General features: G+C 45.3%; 1 protein-coding gene across 7 annotated transcripts in view; it reads right to left on the bottom strand.

Moving 5' to 3' along the window:
• Positions 1-22,968, bottom strand: part of Znf76 (zinc finger protein 76) — a 32,483-nt gene extending 9,515 nt beyond the window's left edge. For 3 of the 7 annotated variants that reach the window (XM_013072874.3, XM_087210509.1, XM_087210510.1), the window contains exons 1-3: positions 22,636-22,962; positions 4,180-4,348; positions 88-168 (exon numbers count right to left, since the gene is read on the bottom strand). In XM_013072874.3, the coding sequence (XP_012928328.1) occupies positions 88-168; positions 4,180-4,252 (154 nt within the window). In that variant the 5' untranslated portion in view covers positions 4,253-4,348; positions 22,636-22,962. Of the gene's footprint in view, positions 1-87; positions 169-4,179; positions 4,349-7,664; positions 7,778-9,279; positions 9,438-22,635 lie in introns of those variants that run through there. The other 4 variants (XM_087210508.1, XM_013072873.3, XM_021259959.2 and 1 more) reach the window with 4 other exon arrangements.
• Positions 22,969-23,027: the final 59 nt, after the last annotated feature.

The following is a 23,027-nucleotide window of genomic DNA, read 5'->3' as shown; positions in this document are numbered from 1 at the left end:
CCTTTCTCTGGAGCTCGGGGCCATGGGGTTCCCTCAGTGAGGCCTGCTGGGCCTCCCTCCACAGTCAGGGTGTCGCAGTGCCCTCACCTTTCTGTACTGTCACTTGGTGAATGTAGGCGGTGGTCCCATCCTCGAGCTGGATCAATTGCCCTTCGAGCAGCTTCTCCCCTGTGGAGGTGGAAGCAGAGAGAAATGGGCCAGGCCCCGAAAGGACTGAGGCTGGCCTCTTCCTACCAGAGGCCCCTTTCAATCTCTGGGGACCAGCCTTCGGTCGAAGCACAGGTAACACTCACTGTTTCCCTTGTTTGCTGCCTCCCTGGGCCTGGGCCTCGGGGTAGAGACATCCTCCCATGCAGGGATTTTACTTCTCTAACAGACTGTCACTCTCAGGAGGAGTAGCTTCCTTTATTATTCTACCCATGCCCAGCAAAGGGCCCTGGAACCAGGCTGAGCCTTCTGAGTTTAAATGCCAGGTTTGCCTCTGCCTAGCTGTGTGACCTTGGGTGTCTTATTTAACTGGGGATGTGATCAGCCCTCAATAAACTTTAGCTTTTACTGTAATAAGCCTAATGTGCATTTTGAAGGAAATGGAAAATAAAGCAATAGGAAACTATGTGAGTAACTGCTATGCTATGTCTACCTACATTTCACCCCACTGCCACTCTTTACTTGTGTGTCCTTAACTGATATGGGATATTTTCATTTCAAGTTTTTAATACAAAATTGAGCCACATAAAGCAAAACAACCAGCATTGTAAGAAGTAAGCCTCCAGGGCTGGGGATTTGGCTCAGTGGTGCCGCCGCCTGCCTCGCAAGTGCAAGGACTCGTTTGATCCCCAGTACCAAAAAAAAAAAAGAGTTAAGACTCCAGATTTCCTCAGATATTACCCTTCCTTTATATTACTAGAAATCACATCCTAAAGGCTCCTGGAATTAGAAAGAGATGCTCCTCTCTCCCACCTCATGTGCAGTGACTTTTGAGAGCTGGGGAAGGAAGAAAGGAAGTGGGAAGGGAGACTGAAGAGTTCCTGACATGTGATTTGCCTGTCTCTCTCTCTTTTTTTTTTTGTACCAGGGATCAAACTTGGGACCTTGCACTTGCGAGGTAGGAGGCAGAACCACTGAGCTAAATCCCTGACCCAGCTTGTCTCTTTCTTTACAAGTTTCAGGTTGGGAACTTGAGCTTTAGGAGAAAGGAAAAGGATGTGCTGGCTGCTTCTATCCCAGCTCTCTGCTGACATCGATCACCTCTTCAGGGGAATCCCCAAACTTGTCCCTAGGCTGTCTTCTTGGGTCAGGAACTGTCCTACAACCAACCCGGCTAAGGCAGGCGCAGTGAGGAGCCTAAGAGGCAGGAAAGGGAGCTGAGATGAGGGGGACCACTCGAATCTCTCCCACTCCAAGTGTGGGAAGCCAGGTGCACTCCCTTTCTTCCTGGCAAGGGCACTGGTACCTGGGCTTCTGAGAGCACTGGCAGAGCCACGGCCAGCAGAGTGTGGACAGCTGCAAGGCAGGAAGCAAGATGCAGAGGAGGAGTGTTGGAGGAAGGATTTTAACCTACAACTTCCTCTAACAACCAGGCAGGTCAGGAGAGCTGCTGCCCAGAAGGGGCCTTGCATCTCACTGCAGTGGGACTGCAGTCCCACTGGCCCAGAACAGTCCCAGTGCATTTATTAACAGCATGTTCTTCCACTCTCAAAAGTTTCGGGTTTGAATGATCACCCTAATTACAGCTAAGTCCTAGGGCTCTCTTGGTGGGGAAGCTGGGCACAGACAGCATCAAAAGTGTTTCAGTCACAAGCTTCAGCACTCTGGGAGGCTGAGGCAGAAGGATCACAAGTTTGAGCCCAGCCTGGGCAATTTGGTGACTTTGAAGGTAACAGGAAGACCCTGTCTCAAAATTAAAAATAAAAAAAGGGCTGAGAATGTAGCTCACCGTGAAGGCTCTGGGTTCAATTCCTAGTACCACAAAACAAGCCTTAGAGGAGCTTCCCAGGCAGTGGGAAATCTGGAGTGTGTGTGTGTATGCATGTGCGTGGAAATACACTGCAACACTACAGAAGAGGAAGCAACAGAGCCAGGCAGAGTGATGAAAGATAAACAGGAGGTGGGGAAGGCAAAGAGACTCAAACTTAAGAAAGGAAGATATGCCGGGGATGTAGCTCAGTGGTGCCACTGCCTGCCTCAAAAGTGGAAAGTCCCAAGTTCGATCCCCGGTACAAAAAAAAAACAAAGGAAGATATAAGAGTGGCTTTCTCAGGTCAGATGTGTCACCTGGTTTTTAATTCATTCATTTCACCCATTAATTCTCAGTGGAAGACAGAGGTTTAGGAAATAACCGACTACGAGGAGTACACACAGTCACCATATCTAGAGATGCAAATTCTTCCACCCCATCAAGACTGCACCAGAGGGACAAGGCCTGTGGTGGGAAGTCTGAGGTTTCAGGCTTCCTCAGTCTTGTAGAAACAGTCTATTTTCCAGAGAATGAAGCCAGAAAGAGCACAGAGATCACAAACAGCTCATGATAAGAAACCATTCCCGCAATGTCTTATGCAAAGAGCTTAGTGATGACATTAAGGGCATCTTTAGTCACCACCAGTAAACAGACAACTTAAATAAAATCAATAAACAATGTATCTGTGAGCCTAGGACTGGAAATTTATTCTGGCAATGTGTTGAAATGAAGGGGGGCAATGTTCCAATGACAATGTGGTTGCAAGAACAGCGATGTTCACAGAATCCAGAAAAGGTCAAGTAAAGAACAGGAATAGCAGTCTCTACCCAGCACAGTCCAAGAAGACACAAATACCAGCTGGCAGGCCTGAGAATGATGGCAAGAAAGGAGGGGCACTCCTGCCTGCAGGCCCTGCCCTAGACAGAGCTCTCTCCTCTCCAGACCTACCTGGATGTAAAGTTCCCTCACAGTGGGGTCAGGATTGTCACATAAAATACATGATTCCCAGGTGAGTCTGAATTTCAGATAAATGACAAGTTATTTTGAGTATAGGCTGAGTAACCCTAAAATGGAAATCCAAAATCTGAAATGCTCCAAAATCAGAATGGATTTCAAATTAGGAATATTCGATGGGTACTGTCTAAGCAAATATTCCAAAATCTGAAAATTTCCAAAATTTGAAATATGTCTGGTCCCAAGCACTTTGGATAAGGGATACCCAACCTGTATTTCTAGTATTTTAGTATTTTTTTAGTATTTAATCCTATGCTTATACAAGTATACCCAATGCAATATTTGGAACAATATGAATTTAAATTTTTATTTTGGGGGCCGGGGATTTACCTCAGTGGTTCCACCGCTTGCACGCAAGCACAAGGACCTGAGTTCGAGTTCCAGTACCAAAAAAAAGTAAATTTTTATTTTTGGCATTTACTAGTGCCAGACACTAAGGTATGAGCTCTAGGTCACCTCTTGAACCTAGAAGAGCATCCAGTATGTGGATACGTATCAGGAGATAGTTCGAGGGCTTAAACTTGCTTGAATTAAAATGATGAATGAGCTGGGCATGGTGGTACATATCTATCATTCTAGCACTTGGGAGTCTGAGGCAGGAGGGTTGCCTCAAGTTTGAGGCCAGCCTCAAGTTCAAGACCAGCCTGGGTTACACAGTGAGTTCAAGGTCAGCCTGGACTACATAGAGTGACCCTGTCTCAAAAAACAGACAGAAACCAAACAGATGATGAACTGCCTCTAGAAAGCACCAAGAAACTGGACAGGGAATATCTGAAAAGCAGGGAGTCACAACACTGCTGTGTTCATCCATGCCAGAAATATTTATGAACTACTCGCTACATGGAAGAAATTCTGTCTTTGAGAGGTCTCGGCTGCTGCAGCTGGGTAGTCTGGTTAACTAGCTTGCCTAGATGGATGGAGATTTTCTTTTAAAGAGTGTCCTTCTGGGGCTGGGGATTTAGCTCAGTGGTTTCACTGCCTGCTGCGCAAGCCCAAGGACCTGAGTTCAATCCCCAATACCAAAAAAATAAATAAATAAAGAGTGTCCTTTCCATCAGGCACCACGGAAGAGTCTCACGCAGAGCTAGCTGTGGTGGTGGGCCTAGGGAGGTAGGTGGGAAGGCAGGGTGGTTACTCTTAGAAAGGGATTCTCTCCACAGGGTGAGGGACAGGACCCCAAGGAACCTGAGGTCCCTGAAAATGCTCACCTTTGACAGCTTGCTGGATGTAGGCTGTGGTCCCGTCGCTCAGGGTCACTGTCTGCAGGCCCAAGCTCTCCATGGCAAATGGCTGCTCGTGCACTCAGACATGAAGTTGGCTTCTGGCCAGTACCAAGAGCCACAGCCGAGGTCAGAGATTTCCTTGCGGGTCACAAATCTGAGAAAGCGGTTAGTGTCACATAAAAGGTTGCACGGCTTCCTTTTGGTGCAAGGACTTAATGAAGCTAGCCAGGACAGAGACAAATACAGTGGTACCTCAGTTCATGAACTTAATTCTTTCCATGACTCTGGTCACAAACTGAATTGGTCAGGAACCCAATCAAATTTCCCCATAAGATCCACATTGAACCTAACCACTGAATTTATCCCCACCCAGACGTGGGGGGATCGTCCTTGAGTCTCTTTTCCCTCAAAATTCCAGCAGCCTATTTTAGGCAAGTACCATCTCTCACATCACAACTGCCAGACCTTCTATATCCTTGGGTAAAACCTTTCCTATCTCCAATACATTTCTACAAGCTACCAGGGATATCTTTAAAAATAAAAGTATAGAGCTGGGCATGGAGCTCGGGGGCAGAGCTCTTGCGTAGTATGCAGGAGTCCCCAGGTTCCACCTCCAGCACCATCAAAAGAAAAGAAAAAAGTACAAACTTAAACATACCGCTTCCCTGAAAAACCCTTCAATAGTTTACTATCACCCTAAGTCCACCTTGCAGACAAAGCTGAGTCCTGTTAAAAATTCTGTAGTTCTGAACAGCACCTCCTCCCAGCACTCACACCCCTGTGCTCACCTCCTTTCGTACTTCTCACTGCCTAAGATCTATGGCCTACTCAGGACTTTGGGCTCCATTCTGGTTTTGGGTTCACAGCAGTTTCTCTAGCACCTCCAGCTCTGGGTTATCCACAGACCCTCGTGTATCTGCTGTGGCATGGAGCTAACCCTAGCTGCAGACCCCACACCCACGAAGCCTGTGGGAAGCCCACCACCTCTGCTCTTGTCTAGTTGTTAAGACTCTTTTTCCACCCATCCACAGAATTCTCCTGGTCTTGGAATGGAGCTGCCTGCTTGAGCCTCATGACCTACCAGCTGATAGTCAGTTTTCATGTCAGGGCATGCAGAGAGAAGGGTATTAGTATGTCATGTGGCAGTTGCTGCTGTTGAAGCCAGAACAACCAGTTGGGGCCTTGGCAGCCTCAAGAGTTGAGCAGATCAATATTTTGGTATAACTATAGCCCATCTGTGACACCATGATTGGGATGTTCTATCCCAGGCTTGGCATCTCAACTGAATTATTCATTCATTCTGTCCACAAGCAATGAATGAGCTAAGCTCCAAGGAGCTATACTATCACTACCAATACTGAATACTATTGAAATACCAACCATGTGTAAGCAACAGCCCTATGCTTCAATGTCATTATAGGTAAGCTCTTCTAAGCTCAAGTAACTTGCTCAAGGCTGCAAAGCCAGTGAATGTGGGAAGTGGCTTTGAGCCCAGACCATCCAGTCCAGAGTGTGCTCTCAAGTTCTCTCCTGCACTGCCAAGTACAGAGGTTCTATGAAGCTGGGGGTCTTGAAATCACCTGAAAATACTTTTCTGGTGTGTGAGTCTCTGAATTTTTCAGAAGGGAAGGGAATCCAAGGCTGTCATCAGAATATTACAGGGATAAAAGCTACCAGTCAAGGTGGGAATTCTGGAACCTAACCCAACTTCTCTGGTCCTTTAGGACTCAACCCTGCTAAGAGCCCTGATAATCCTCAGTGGTTCCTATTTCACAAAAGCTCTGCCCCTGACTTCTCATGGTCTACTCTATGGCCCTCAACTTTCATTCTCTTTAAAATCAAGAAGAGAGATTCCTTTGTTAACTGTTCAGTGAAATCACATTGTGTCAGGAATAAGGACATGTAGGAGACACTTTAATCTAAAAAGAAAGTGGGCCAGGGGCTGGGGATTTAGCTCAATGCTGCCAAGGCCTGCCTCACAAGTGCAAGGTCCTGATTGATCCCCCTACCCACCCCTCCAAATAAATAAAAACAAAGCAGGCTGTAGGTTGAAAGGCCTTGTATATACTTGGGAGGCAAAGGCATGGGGATCACGAGTTTGAGGCCAGCCTGGGCAACTTAGTGAGACCTTGTATCCTTTAAAAATAAGGAGGCCCAGGGTATAGCTCAGTGGTAGAATGCTTGCCAAGCATGCATGGGGCCCTTGGTTCAATCCCTAGTACTGAAAACAACCACCACAAAAGGCATTGCAAAATGGTCTCAAGCCCTTATGACTGGGCCTTGTGGCTCCTGCAGAGGTAGTTTTAGTATGTGTGCTCTGCAGTCAGACAACCTTGTTCCAATCCACGCTTTATCTCTTAGAAGCTGTGCAGTTTTGGGCACACATAAGAACAGCTCTGAGCCTCTGATCCCAGAGATGGGTATACAAGTGGCTTCAGACAGGGTATACAACCTGCTTCCCAGGTTGCTGTAAGGGTTAAATGAAGTCACATATGTCAGCATCTGGCACAGTGCTGGCAGACAGGAAATATTCTGGAAATAGTGGCTCTGAGGAGAAGAAGTTAGAGCACCTTAAAGGGAAATGCTTTCAAAGTCTGTGTATTTCTAAAATGTAGCCAGGAGTGGTGGCCACAGCCTCAGACTAGAGGTCGGCAGAACTGGCTTCTTGTGTTGATTTCATCTCTTATGTCTGCTTCCTTATCTATAAAATGAAGCCCAATCTATAAAACAGGGCCCAATGGTCCTATAATCCTTTCCACTGCTCATGCTAACATTTATCACACATGTACTCCTTGGTGTGCGCCAGCCACTGCTCAACTCTTTTAATCTTAAAAATAGCTGCATGAGGAGGCAGATATACCATCCCCTTTACAGATGAGGTTACTAAGGCCAAGGTCCCAAAGCTACCAAGTGCTGAAGCCAGGATTCAAAGCCAGGCTGGCTGCCCTAGTGTCTGAACCTCTTGGAATCTGGCTCGCTTTTTCCTTCTGCTAATCCACTGTGACTAACACACTGTCAGCACTCAGAAACACTTGAACACAGGTTGCTTAGCTTCCACCCCACACCCTAGAACTTAAACCCAGTCTTTCTTGGTCTGCCCACCGTGAAAGGAAGGATAGCCAGTAGCCGCATTTCCCAAAATAACCCTTTCTAGGCTCAAAGAAAACAAATCTCCACTCCTTAGCATGATCTAAGTAGCCTGACTCACTCACTTTTCCTCCTTAAACCTCATGATAAAGAACTTTAAAACAGTCCACAGTCGCTCTCTGGTTTTCCCGATCTCGAAGGCTCCCTGACTACAAGGGTGAGGATGTTTCATGGCTGCCAGCACACTCCAGGGTCCTGAATGCCATTTCTCTCCCTTCCCCTCCTTTAAATGAGAGTCTACTGGCAACCAACAGCAGTGACATGGGCAGAGCCAGAGAGGCCTGCTGCACCTCAGGGCGTGCATCTGAGCAGCTCCTGCCTACCTTGGCCTTTTCAGATTCATAACTCCTGGGGCCCTGAGAAGGCAGTCGGGGGTGCAGCTCCTCCCTCTTCTCCTTGGAGGGGATAAGGTTTACCAGCGCCACAAAGACCTGAACTGGGTTCAGGGGAGAGCCAGCCCATGGAAGAGGGAAAAGCAGATATGAGTGACTCCTGACTTTCCCAGAATGAGTCCCACAGCCAGGTGTTTGTTGTACTTTTAAAAAATGAATTTTTTTTTTTTCTTTTGGTACTGGGGATCGAACTTGGGTCCTTGCGCTTGCAAGGCAGGCAACAGAACCACTGAGCTAAATCCCTGGCCCTAAAAAATGAATTTAACCCAATGTTGGATCTAATGCAGGAAACAATCCTATGGCTTCATAATATATCAATGTGTTTCCTTTTATAAAAACATGACATGTAATTATTGGGAAGAGGTAATAGGAAAGGAACTTTTTGATGCTTTGAATCTTTAGGTCTACCCACAAAATGAGATGAAGTTAAACTACTTCCTCAGGGGGCTGGGGATTTAGCTCAGTGATTCCACCACCTGCCTTGAAACTGCAGGGTCCCCAGTACCAAAATAAAACCAAAACAAACAAACAAACAAATAAACTACTTCCTCAGGGCAGCAAAAATAAGGGATGTGAAAGACAGGAAACTAAAGTGCAGCCCTGGTGCCTGTGTTTCTCAGCTTTGTCATTGTTGAGGTCTAACTTGATCCATACCCACGTGCAGCTGTGGCGACCACAGACACCTGTTCACTATTCCTCACCTCTGCCACACAGAGCTCCTTGGACCTTGTACTCTGCCTCACCAGCCTGGAGGGCAACTGAGTTTAAAGCCAAATAACAAACAAACAAACACATTTGCTTGGAAAGGGAAGAATGTTCACGTTTCATCAGAAAAGAAATTATGATAGGGCTGGGGATGCAGCTCAGTGGCGCCGTGCCTGCCTGGCAAGTACAAGGTCCTGAGTTCCATCCCCAGTACTGGAAAAAAAAAATTATGTCAATTTTCACTCAGAAAATGCCTTATTTGCAAACATGGAAAACTCATAGATGGCAAACAAACACTACGTTGGGAGGAACAGAGGCTGATGGAGACAAGTGTTGAACAAATTAGGGCCAGATCTGAGAGAGCTGGAGTAGAATGATTCAGTATTTGTTATTACAGAAAAAGGCTTCAATGCACACACACAAAAAACCCCTAGTGAGGCGAGCTTAGTTCCGTGGGTTTCTAAACACTGAAGAGAAAACAGGAAATTAATAACAGAAACTTGCATTAACAGGACACAAATTTAAAACATCAGCTAAACATCTCTTTGCAAAAGGCACATTGATTTTAAAAGCCCAAATCATACTTTTGGTATGGTTCCTATTTGGCTACTGCATCTTTATAGATGTGAATTAGTCACAGAAAAGAGAATTAGGTAAAGTGGATTATTTCCAACTCTAAGAGGGCAATGATAATACAGACCCCCATTATTACCGAGTGGGATTCATTTAAACTAAAACAAATAACTTTAAAATCTAATTTTCTGCTATATATTCAAGTGAATTTTAACACCTCAGTTTGTAAACACCCAGCATGAAAATCATGCCTGGGTTTCCAACCCACCTTTAGTTAATGGAAAGTCCAGAATTGAGGCATTTTGGAAGGATCATCCTAAGGGTGAGCTCTACACCAAGAAGCAAATTAGCACAGACAGGATGAAGGTCAATCTGAATTATTCCTGCAGTTCAGCTTGGGGTCACCACGGGCCTGGGGAGAGCTGTCTGAAAATGAAACATCCCATCAGCCTGAGGAGGCACAGGGTCGTCAGAGCCACATGTTATTTTAAAAACACTCCCTGAGATAAAAAGGTTCAATTTTTATTTCATCGGTTCATCAAAATGGAACAATAACCGGATCGTAATTAGGAAGAGAAATTTTGGACTTTGGAAGCAAAAGAAAATCAAATGACGAGCTGGTTAAAAACACAGGGGAAAGTATTAAAGAAAAAATAATAAAATATATCAAAAACACAGACACACACAAAGTTCCAAAAACAATATATAATTCCTACTGGACAAATGGTAGAAAAGAATTCACATAAGCAAAAAATACCACCACCACCCCCAGTAAATAAATAGCTTTTTTTTTTTTTTTTTTGGTACTGGGGATCGAACTCAGGACCTTGAGCCTTCGAGGCAGGCAGTGGAACCACTGAGCTAAATCCCTGGCCCAGTAAATAACTTTGAAAAAGTTTGACTCTCAATAATTAAAGAACAGGAAAGAATAATTATGATATTACTTTTTACCAAAATACAAAATACAAGTGCAAAATTCAATAGTCAAGGCTGACAAAGAAATATGCACAGGATACAATGACTCAATTAAAGAATGGGCAAGAGGGCCAGGGATTTAGCTCAGTGGTTTCTCCGCCTGCTGCACAAGTGCAAGGATCGAAGTTCGATCCCCGGTACCAAAAAAAAGAATGGGGAAGAGAAACTGAGGCAGGAGGATTGCCACGAGTTCAAGACAAGCCTGGGCTATATACATCTTGAGTTCAAAGCCAGCCTGAACTATATATTGAAATCTTGTCTCAAAAAAAGAAAGATCTGAAGAGACTGCTTAGCAAAGAAGATAAAGAGATGGCAAAAAAGCACAAAAAATAACACTCAACATTGTGTCATTAGAAAGCTGCAAATTAAAAGGTCAATGAGATACTACTACACAACTATTAGAATGGTGAAAATCTAGAACACTGACATCAAAACCTGACAAGGATGTGGAGTGACAGGAAGTCTTATTCATTGCTGGTAGGAATGCAACAAAAGGACAGGCACATTGGAAGAGTCAGTTTCTTACAAAGCCAAGCATTATATGAGGTGTGACTGAAAACTACAGTGAATGCTTAAATTTAAAAAGATTTATTACAGTAAAAGACACACTGCCATCAATCACCCTCAAAATACTCCCCCTCTCTTTGAACGAATGTATCCTATTGTTCTTGCCACTTTCTGAAGCAGTTCTGGAAGTCCTTTTTAGTTGGACTGTTGTGGCTCCCTTGATGTCCTGAACTGATTCAAAATGTTTACCTTTCATGGTCATTTTGAATTTGGGGAAGAGTCAGAAGTCATACGGTGCCAGCTCCAGTGGATAAGATGGATGAGGACACACTGTGATGTTTTCATGAGCCTGTGTTTCTGTTGGAAGGGAATCAGTGGCAGCATTCAATGTACTTTTGACCATACCTCATAAAGACACGAAAGAGGACTTCCAGAACTGCTTCAGAAAGTGGTAAGAGAGAAAAGGTGTGTTTGAAGTGAGGGGGAGTACTCTGAAGGGGATTAATAGCAATGTGTCTTTTACTGTAATAATTTTTAAAAATTTAAACACTCATCATGTATATATATATATATTTTTTTTTTGGTACCGGGGATCGAACTTGGGTAGCTGCGCTTGCGCAGCAGGCAGCGAAACCACTGAGCTAAATCCCCGGCCCTCATCATATATTCTGATTACTCCTGGTATGATCCAGCAATCATGCTCTCTGGGTATTTACCCAAATAAGCTGAAAACTTATGTCCCTGGAAAAATCCGCATATAAACATTTATAGCAGCCTTATTTATAGTTGTCAAAAAAATGGGTAACAATCAAGATATCCTTCAATACGCAAACTGATACATCCCTATAGCAGAACATCACTCAGCGGTAACAATAAATGAGCCAACAAGCCCCCCAAAGACATGGAGGCACCTTAAATGCACATTGCTAAGTGAAAGAAGTCAGTCTGAAAAGGCTATGTACAAATGACTCCAATTCTATGAGATTCTGAAGAAGGTGAAACTACAGAGACAATAAAAAGAACTGGGGTTACTAGAAGTCCTGGGTAAAAGGGAGAAGGATGGATAGGTGGAGCAGCACAGGGTACTTTTAGGCAACAAAACTCTTCTGTTTGATACTGTAAGGGTGACATGACATCTTTTGGCAAAACTCACAGACTATGGAACCCAGAGTAAGCCCTTGTGTACACTCTTTACTAATACTATATTGGGGCTGGTTCAACAATTGTGACATATACATGCCAATGTAAGACGTTAATAATAAAACGAGTAGGGGAAGCATATGGAAACATATTGTACTTTCTGCTCAATATTTCTATAAACTTAAAATCACTTAGGAAAGTCTATTAATTAAAAAAAATCCAAATCCATCTACTGAAGGTGGCAAGGTGGAAGAACAGGCACAAGTGTGTCTCATAGCACTGAAGTTGCTCCAGGCTCTCAAGTGAACAATCTGTGCTTAACCCCACAGGGAAAGGTTCAGGATTCAATATCTAATAACCTCATCTTCATAATTTATCCACAAAAAGAATGCACAATAAACAGCAGCTACTCGGACAATGATTCTCGTTTAAATGTTTTAGACAAGAACCATGAAGACCATCTGGATTAATAGAGTGAGATTAACAAATTAACCATAAGTGAAAAAAAAAAAAAAGACATAAGGTTGTACATTCATCCAATTCCAACTTGCAAAAAACTCAACTCCATCTGAGACAAGACTAGAAGGGAACAAAAAGAAATGAACAAATAAAGGGGTAGAAGTCTTTAAAAATAAAATGGTCAAAGCGCTGGGGATACAGCTCAGTGGTGGACTGGTAGAGTGCTTGCCTTGCAGGCACAAGGCCCTGAGAAGATCTATAGCACTGTGAAAAAAAAAAATCAATAAAAACTAAAAATAAGATGGTTGAGACAGATACAGGTTGTGGACACCTATAATCCCAGCTATTTGGGAATGTGAGGCAGGAGGATGCAAGTTTGAGGCAAGACTGGGTAACTTAGCAAGACCTTATCTCAAAATAATAATAATAATAATAATAACAATAATAAAATAGTAATAATAAAGGGCTGAAGCTGTAGTTCAGAGCGCTTGCCTAGCATGCAGGAGGCCCTGGATTCAATCTCCTGTATTGCAAGAACCAAACAAGATTGAAATAAAAAGATGCCAACAATCGACTGAGAAGCAGCTCTACACCAAACATGCTACCTTGAAAAGCCAGTCCTTCTGTCTTTGAGGTTTCTTTTATTCTCCCCATAGCATTCCTATTATTTCCTGTACATCATTTCTCCTAGAACCTACAAAGAAAAACATCTATTCCAGTAGGGCGTGGTGGCACACACCTAGCACCCCAGCTACTCAGGAGGGTGAGGTACAACTGCAAGTTCAAGGTCAGCCTGGACAACTTAGTGAGACTATCAAAAAGTGGAAAAGGGGCCCGGGGATTTAGCTCAGTGGTTTCGCCGCCTGCTGCACAAGTGCAAGGACCCGAGTTCGATCCCTGGTACCAAAAAAAAAAAAGTGGAAAAGGATGCCAGGTGTGGTTGGTGTATGCCTATAATCCCAGCACTCAGGAGGCTGAGGTAGGAGGATTGTTGTGAATTCAAGGCCAGCTTGCACTACATAGGGAGACCTTGTCTCAAAAAACACAAAGCAAACAAAAAAGAGGGGGTTGGGATATAGCTTAGTGGTAGAGTGCCCCTGGGGTAGATTCCCAGTAACACACACACACACACACACAACACGGAGCATAAATGTCTATTAGTATGAACTTCCATATTATGTAAGACACAAATGAGGAATCTCCTAAAAACCTAGAAAGATCTAAAAAGTCCATGGAAGGACAGTCAAGAAATTACTAACCTGGGCCAAGGATTTGGCTCAGTGGCACCATGCCTGCCCTGCAAGCACAACATCCTGAGTTTGATCCCCAGTACCAAAAAAAAAGAAGAAAAGAAAAGAAAGAAATTACTAATCAGAGCTGCCTGAAGGGAGCTGAGTGACTGGGGCATGACTAGGGAAAGATGACTTTTCAATGGTTTTCTTTTATACTTCAGTTAAGCTCTGAGAATGTTTTATCTATACAAAATAAATGAAAGATTCAAAAAGCCTAAAAGCATGCTTTGCACTCCCTTTGTTGGCTCCAGGAGTATCCATGATTCCTTAATCATGAAGCACAGATAGTCAAGTGATAAGAAAGAACCTATGATGTTACAGGTTTGCAACAAAACCACTTCAGCTCACAATTCCTGAATGCCATTATGGAATTCTATACGGAACACTGGTCAAGTTGATTATAAGGGAACAGTGAGGGTAGTTCTGGCTGATGTAGGGTCTAAACAGGGACTACCCTTCTCCCTCCCGGCTCTCCCACTCCAGCCTGGTACTTCTTAGGTTTACAGGGTGGTCTCAGACAGAGTAAAGAACTCTGTGTATGTTCTGCTGAAGTGAGCACTGGAAAAGAACTCTGGTCTTAGGCACCCAACCATGTCCCTGCACCCACGCCTCAGGTGAGCCCGATGATCTCAAGAAGCCCCGGATTACTTTGTCATCTTAATTATTTGCATCTCATGCTGTATCAACCATCCCAAAGCTGAAGGGAATTCCAACAGATGAACAGTTCCAAATGGAGATCAGAGATGAACAGCTCACCGGGTGGCAAGCTCTGGGGAGTGTTAACCCACAGGCACTGGAGGAGACCCTTTGACTCACAGCAGGTTAGTCTTGCACATAAGGAGGCTTTGAGCAACCCACCCAACACGGCAGATCTCTGTGATTCCGAGCTGTAAGTCCTGTACCACTACCAGCAAAACTGATGACTGCATAGGATTTTTTTCACATTTCTATACACATTAGGTTTGTGGCTTTAGGAATCAGCACTTGAAGTAGGCTAAAGATGACAGTTTTATCTTCACTTAAGATTTGTATGTCAGGTTTTTTTCTTCCCACCCACCAGGATAAATTTTCCCATTTTTTTTCCCATTTCACTAAGTGATAGATGCTGATTATATGACCACTGTAAACTAGTTTTGTGCTTGGCCTATCAATTAGGATGGGCTACATCTTGTATTCTTTTTTTTTCCAGCACCAGAGATCGAACTCAGGACGTTGGACTTGCCAGGCAGGCACAGAGCCACTGAGCTACATCCCTGGCCACCAGCATCTTGTATTCTTTTTTACCTGGTCACAGATTCTCTTCACTATACAGTAGCCCCACCCACCATCCTAGGTTTCACTTTCAAAGTTACCCATGGTCAACCACAGTCTAAAAATATTACATAGGAAATGTCAGAGCTAAACAACTCGTAAGTTTTAAATTGCACACTATTCTGTATAGCATGATGAAATCTCACGCTGTCCTGCTCCATCCCACCCAGGACAGGGATCACCTCTCTGTCCAGAGTATCCACGCTCTCTGGGCACGTTACCCTCCTATCAATCCCACAAAGGCAGATCAGTGGTTAGACTGTCACGGGCAGCCACACCTAAAATAACCCTTATTTCACTTAATAATGGCCCCACAGTGCAAGAGTAAGTAATGTTGGTAATTCAAACATGAAAAAGAGTAGCCATAAAGTGCTTCCTTTAAGCAAAAAGGTGAAGTTCTCAGTAAGGAAAAAAAATTGCATGCTGAAGTTTCTAAGATTGATAGTAAAAACAAATTCTCCACTCATGGAATTGTGAAGAAGGAAAAATAACTTTATGCTAGTTTTGCTGTTGCACTTAGACTGCAAAAGTAATGGCCACAGTATCGTGACAAATGCTTAGTTAAGAAGGAAAAAGTAACTTTGTGCTATGTATGCACAGGAAGAAAACAGTACTTACAGGGTTCGGTACTGGCCAGACTGTCATGCACTGGGGGTTTTGGCCCCGATGCCCACGGATAGAGGAGCACTACTGTATAAGCACCAACATCTAAGAGATGTAAGGATCAACATAGCTGAAGACAACTTCCAGATACATTAATGGATTGTGCTGCCAGAGTATGTGCTTTCCTTAATACCTGACTCTTTTAGGGGCAAATAACACATTCTTAATGTTATACTGATTATAATTTAAGTTTCTGGAAAACATGCCTCTTGGTTTAATTAGGACCTAACAAACGGGCCAGGGATTTAGCTCAGTGGTGCCACTGCTGCCTCAAAAGTGCAAGGTCCTAGGGGCCAGGGATTTAGCTCAGTGGTTCCGCCGCCTGCCCCGAAAGCACAAGGACCCGAGTTTGATCCCCGGTACCAAAAAAAAAAAAAAATTCAAAGACTGTGCCCAGATACCAAAAGATTAATACTGCTAGGTTACATAGCTAACTAAGGCCCCTCCTTTTTTTCTTTTTTTTTTTCTGTTCTGCAGATTGTGGGAGCTCTAAGCTACATCCTTAGCCTTTTTAAAATTTCATTTTGAGACAGGGTCACACTAAGTTGCCCAGCCTGGCCTTGAACTTGCGATCCCCCTGCCTCAGCCTCCAGAGTAGCTGGGATCACAGGCATGTGCCACTGTGCCCAGTGCTAACTGAGCCCATTAACTCAAATTAGAATCTCAATTCAACTCCACTTATTGTAAATAAAATCTAATCATAGCTTCTAAGTCCAGATTTCATCTATGGTAAAACTATGAGCTTCTAAAGAGAAGCTCCTAGAAAGACAGTAAATGTTGAAAAAATGAGGGCGGGAAGGAATGAGACCCACCAGCACATTCCTTCCTATCTCAACTCTTCCCCAGTCCCAGTGAGGCTGAACACTTGCTCAACTGGAATATCATCTTGCCTTATCTCTGACATCCATGTTCACTATTTCCTCCCAGACCCAGGTCAAGGAAAAGCTTTCCCCAGCTAATGCCACACCACAATGTCAGACTCCAGCCCTGTGCTCCCTCTGCAGTTAACAGTGGAGCTACCTGGGGGGGCGGGGGAGTTATCTGCAGTGCTCCACAAGGGTGCAGACTCACCTTCCATCACTGTACCCTTGTGTGGCACGGCACCCAGCACATGGCAGGCACTCCCTGCCATGTATTTCTTTGGCAAATAAAGGAAGGAATTTTACCATCAACTCCACTATTTCATTTAGAGCTTGCCAGTTTCCAAAATGCTCTCAACACACAGATACTGTGTTTACTAAGCACCAAATTCATTAGCTCTCACAGTGGGAAGGGCTAGGAAGACCGCTCATTTCTAGTCTAACGAGATCATTTTCCAGTGAAGACACTGCCAGCACCGCTGGGGATGTCCCAAAGGATCACACAGCTACCTGGTAGCGGAGCACATCCTGACACCTAATCCACCAGTGTGCTTCCTACCATATCTGGGAGAACAGATAACTTTCTAGGGTCCAACACACTTGTATACCCACCTGCTAATCAACAACTCTACTTTAGGGCCAGGTATTTAGCTCAGTGGTTCCGGTGCCTGCTTCGAAAGCACAAGGTCCTGAGTTCAATCCCCGGTACCAAAAAAACCACAAAACTCTACTTTGATGTCCAAAAAACATCTCACACAAGACATGAACTCTGTATCCCCCTCTTCTCACAACCTGCCTGTGAGCATTCCTATTTCAGTAAATGGGAATCGTACTCTTTACTGTTCAGGCCCCAAATGTGAGGGTCAGCCTCAACATCCAAACATCCAATCCATCAGCCAATTCTGTTGGGTCCTCTTACAAAGTCAGTCCAGAACCAGCTACCTCTTGCTCTTCTATTACTTTACTGTGGATCCAAGCCACCCCTGTCTCTCGTCTGGACCACTGAGGTGGTAGCCTCCTAACCAGTTTTCCTTCTTCCACCCTGTCCCATAACAGTTGATTCTCAATACAGCAGCCAGAATCTTTTCAAAAATCAGTGAGATCAGGTCACTCACCTGCCTAGAATCCTCCAATGGTGCCCATATCACTCGCAGTTCACAGTAAGTCAGTGGTTTTTACCCAACATGCGGGGCCTCAATCTACTCCCCCGCTAACATCTGGTTTTTCTCCCTCTTACCCTACTGCATCCACACTGGCTGGCCTCCTCATGTTCTTCAAATATACCAGGCACACTCCTCAGGGCCTTTGAGCTTGCTGTTTACTCTGACTGGAATAAACGTCCCCCACATACACTGACTCACCCCTAACTTCTCTCAGGTCTCTGCTCACACATAACCTTTTCAGTGAGACACTCCTTGACCACTCCTTAAAATTACAAACCCAGATGCTTGGCACTCTCTCTCTTCTCTGCTTGCTTCTCTTTTTTTTTTTTTTTTTTGATACCGGGGATCGAACTCGGGTCCTTGCGCTTGCGAGGCAGGCGGCAGAACCACTGAGCTAAATCCCTGGCCCTTGCTTCTCTTAATATATGTTGTATTGTCTGCCTTGCCCTCCTCTGCTCCCCAGTAGGTGAGCTCATTCCTCCATCGCCTGGCACACAGCAGATATCCACCAAACACTTGTGGAATGGACGGATGCAGAGGATGAATACCTGTATCTTCAGCACCTCCCAGTCATCTGAAAGCTTGGGGCCACAGGAGGCCTAGCTGAGCGCTAGTCTTTCTCCATCCCCGCACCCCTAGCCCCTTCAAAGCCTCACCTTCTCTCAGGTATAGTCCAGCGCTTTTCCCCCAGAAACCACACCTGTGCTGGAAAGCAGGGAAGCACCGGGGCAACAGGTGCTTGTTGCTTGGATGTCACAATTCCCAGACCACCAGGTATAAAATTCTGCAGAGTGCTAATGTTTTAATTTAGCCTCCTGATAGCTCACCAACAGAGGAGGTGAGAGATGGGTTAGGACTAAACATACTACTTAACCTAGATAACAGGACTGACTTGGTAACAGCAGCTCATTTTGCTTTGAGGTGTTTTCCAAGAGCAGCACTAAATTTGTCCTTGTTCATTTAGCTGCCCACCCCCAACTTCTTATTACAGATTTACAACATATACAAAAGCAGAAACCTATTATAATGAATCTCATATATGCATTGCTCAACTTCAGCAATTTCTAACATTTTGCCAGTCATTTCTTCCATTCTCTGATCCTCTCTGCCCCTCAGAACAATTTCACCTTTCAGTTTTCTTGGGAACAGGTCTATATAAGACAGACCAGCACTTGTGTTATAACTGCAGTCTACCAGCCAATCTCACTATCGATACCAAGAACATAGGGAAAACACACACAAACCCATTCCCCCACCAGAACAATGACTAAAAAAGGAAGCGCCTAAATTCCAGACTGTCTAAATCAAAGGACTTGCCCATTATTCCCTGGGAGGGCATTGGGGAAAGAGGTTGTGGTCACAAAACGTACTCATGAGCTGTTTTGACTTGTTTGTACATGATACAGAATTTCTAAGTGAGATAATTCAATTGAGGAAGAATTTACTATCTTCTAAATATGAGAGGCAGGAATAAGACTACAGAAAATAAAGAAAACCCAGCCTCTGTTGAAGAAGTTACAGAGTAGCTGCGGAGAAAAGTACACAGATAACTGAACCATACTGTAGAATATGTTCTGTGCCGAGAGAGATGACACGGCTAGGCTAGCTGCTCCTTTTTGGTTTTTTTTTTTTTGGTACCGGGGATTGAACTCAGGACCTTTTGCTTTCCAGGCAGGCAGCAGAACCACTGAGGTAAAGCCCCTTTTTAGATGCTCCTTTTTAAACTGCATCCCCACATACATAATTTGTAGACCCTGCGGTACACCTCTTCCCTAACTGTAGTTTCCCCTCCTGCTGTCTTTATTGCTGTAGCAGTAAGTCCATTATAGGAGACTTGGGAATTTGGTGAGCACAAAACAGGCTTTCAGATGTGGATCTTTAATGTCACATTGGCTACTCACCACCTAGCTTCCGGTGGGAGGGGAGTGGGAAGTCCTGCTAGGCCTCGGGAAACAATGGGGCTGATTCAATGCTGGGGAAGGCTGACATTCAAAAGGATTCTACCCCAAGGGCATATAGGATAAGCAGCTTCCCAAACAGGACAGGACACAGCCAGGTGAGTCCTGAAGGATTTCCAAGAGCTCTCTCTTTGCTACCTAAAGAACCAAGATCTTGGTGATCAGTTTCCAGAGAAGAATGTACTGCAGTTCTTTGGAAAAGCCAAAGAGGCTGATGAAGTTTGGTGTGAAGGACAAAGTGCATTAAAACTGGTGAGATATGGGCCGGGGACTTAGCTCAGTGGTTTCACTGCCTGCTGCACAAGCGCAAGGACCCGAGTTCGATCCCTGGTACCAAAAAAAACACCCAAAAAACAAAATAAAACTGGTGAGATAAAAATCTGTATAATCAACATTCACTAATAAATAAAGATGTGACACAGGATCGGTGAGGGGAGTGGGTGGTTAGGGAGGCTAAAGAGAGGGAAGAAGGAAGGAGAGGGTGCTATGAAAATGAGAATTTTGGGTTGAAAAGGTGATTCTTGATGAAAATAGAGGAAGATCCCAAGAGATCAGGATATTGGGCAGGGGTGTGCTGAGACAAGCTCTCAGAAAGGGAGATACCGGTTACAACAGATGGCTCCATGCTGGCATGGAGGGGGCTCACTTCACTGAAACTGGGCAATAAGGGGGTCACTGGATGAAGGGGTACTCAGAGGAGGGTTACAAGGAACCAGATGTGGCTAAGGACAGTAGAAGAGGAAGGAGAAGCCAGAACACTGATACTAAAACCAGGAAGAGATCACAGGAAGACAGACAGGGATTAAGGGTCTTACAGTATATGGATTTGGGGGGGGTGGGGGGAGTAGGGGTAAAGTCCCAGTGTGGCGGGAGACATTTTGAGGTGAGATCATGGGGCAGAGGCTGGGAATTCCAAGAACTCCTGTTTGGGCAAAGGATGTGGAGAAGTAATAAGTAAGATTCACTGGGTTCAGGACACACTAGTTCAAAACATGGCAGTGTGAGAAAATGACAGAAGCAGAAAGGTCACTGTCACCTCTCCTCTGAAGCAGGTGATAAAACCTTCATGTGATAGGTGCCCTACTCCCTGAAGAGGAGTCCTTATTTTATTTTTTTGTACCGAGGATCGAACTCAGGTCCTTGTGCTTGCGCAGCAGGCGGCGAAACCACTGAGCTAAGTACCTGGCCCTCAGGTCCTTATTTTTGAAGACAGATTAGGGAAGAACCTGAACAGGGTGTGCTGTTTCCCCCATTTATCACCACTAGATCACATCCTTTTGGCCTTATTGTCTTCCTCCACAACTATTTACTCTTCAAACTTAGCATTATAACACACAGGTTTAACCTTTTCTTTAGGTCTTATTTATTAAAGGATCCTGTGCGGCATAAACATTATAGTAAGTACATCTGTCTTTTTCTCTTGATTTGCCTTTTTTGTTTAGGGACCTCAGCTATAAACTTAATATATTTTCCCTCTTGTACAAGGTGCAGGGGTCTTAGGGCTTAATGGGCCAAAAGGCATGAATAGGATGAGAATCACCACGTGGGGCAAAGGGTCCTAGAAACCCTGGGGATCACAGAATGTTGATGTTGAGTTTAAGAATTAGTAGAAAATAAGAAACACGGGGCTGAAGTTGATTTGAAAAACCAGGTAGATCCAGGGATAAAGGGTAAGAGAAACAATGAAGATTCATTTGTTTGTTTTGAAGACTAGGCTCAAATCCCAGCTGTTCTAGTAGCTGTATGAGTTTTGGGTTTATTTAAAACCAAGCCAGAAAAGGTGGGAGGGACAGTGGTGGACATAATAATTACCTCTTGGGCTTGCTGAAAGGTAAACTTGTACATTCAAAGCTTGGAATACAGTAGGTGGTCAGTAAACCAATCATTAAGGCAGTATCAAGGGAAACAACCAAAGAGGCAAGAATGCTTCAGTAGAGATAAGGATGGGGATTTCCAGATGTCAGCAGTTGTGCAAGGTATGGGTCTCCGGTTCTTTGTGGGATCCTTAGAATCTAGGACAGAGTAAGACCTATAGGAGCTCCCAGGTTAAAAAAAAAAGACTCCCCAGGTGCCAAGTGCTCTGCTTGTGTTATTCCAGGCACCACTGTCCACCATCTCTTAGGAGAAGGCTTCAGACAGGCTAACGGGTATGCCAAAGTCCCATGGCTGAAGGGTCAGTTAGACTGGAACCTAGGTTTCTGACATCAACACCCCAAGCTGAAGCACTCTAATACTGCTTTGCAAACATGTCAACCAAGAGTCCTGATCAAGAGTAATGAGTTTGGGCAATTCAGAGTGCAGGGGTCACATGAATGAGGGAGAAAACTTTATGAAGCAAGTGGACCCTGGGTTGAGGTTATGAGCCTGAACTTCTAGAGTGGAGAACAAAAATGATTGCAAACCATTACTATCTTGACTGAGAATTGCAGAATTTCACATTTCACAGTTGGAAGGAAACTCTGAGATCATCTAGCCCAACCTTATCACAATTCTGATGAGAAACTGAGGCACGGAGTGAGAAAGGGGCTTCGGCCAGGTTCCCTAAAGCAGAGCCACGACTTGAACTTGAGACTCCAGAATTCTCTGATGTCTCCAATTACTGCTTCTTCGCATTCATCTCTATATTCTCAGCGCCAGAAGGAGGCTGGACACTTATAAATCACAGTGCTAACTGACACTAGAGGGCTGAGAGAACAGAGTGACGCCGGCGGGGCGATTTTAGGATGAAGGGAGAACATGGAATTGAAGATCATGGGATTACAGGACACAGATACTGAGTGTTATGTAGATGAGTAGGTGGGAAACTACTGAAGTGTGGCTTAGGAGTTACCAGGAGCGGTTTCAAGGGGAAGTACTAAGTTTGTGGAGGACACAGGGTAGAGTTTGGGGGTCACTAGAGGAATGCGGGGATCTTGGGTCCTTGTGAGTCACTGATTCGAAGTGAGGGAGTCACTGGGTTGGTAGGTCTTTGAGAAGTGCTGGGGTTGGCGATCAGAGCAAGAATTAAGGGTTACCTGTGAGGTATGGGGCCGGCGGGTGAGGTGTAAGGGTCACTGAGGTGGAGACAGGCAGTCAAGAGGTGGGTTTGGGAGGTGGGGGAGGAGTCGCAGGGCAAGGGAATTGAAGGGGCAAGGACCCTGCGTGGGGTCGGGGCCAGGCCGCCGTCCAGAGGCCCGGCCGCGGGGCTGGGGCCGGAGAAGGGTGGGCACGACGGGCTCGGGAACTTCCCAGGGCCCTGCGCCCGCCCGGCCTCCCGCTCTGGGAACGGTGGACCCACTCTTCCCGCAGCCACCAACCTGACAGCCCCCGAGGGCGACTCCGCCGACAGACCGCCATGCACCGGGCCCCGCCACCAGCGCCGGCCGGCCCCGCAAACCGCCTGCGCCATAGCCCGCCCGCCCGCGCGCGGCTTGCCTCGCGCGATATCCAGGTTCCAGGGCCGCCGCACTTCCCTCTGCTCTCGGTGCGTCTTCGCCGGGCCCCAGAACCCGTGTAGGAAATACTGAGCACGCTCCACCCCACAACCCCCCTTCGCCGCGGCGCCTGTCCCACTTATCCCGGTTCCGGGGCCCCTGGAGCCTGGGCGACCCGGCTCCGAACCGGCTGAGCCCCACGGTGCCCCGCCCCCAGGTCCGGCTGACGCAGGCCTGCGAGGCCGAGCGCCCGGGGAGGGCGTGATGGCGTCACA

The sequence above is a fragment of the Heterocephalus glaber genome, unplaced genomic scaffold (assembly GCF_053883595.1).
Source record: "Heterocephalus glaber isolate CG9 unplaced genomic scaffold, H.glaber_assembly_v1.0 deba00001141, whole genome shotgun sequence".
Classification (NCBI taxonomy): Eukaryota; Metazoa; Chordata; class Mammalia; order Rodentia; family Bathyergidae; genus Heterocephalus; species Heterocephalus glaber.
This window is presented reverse-complemented; position numbering and strand designations above follow the sequence as displayed.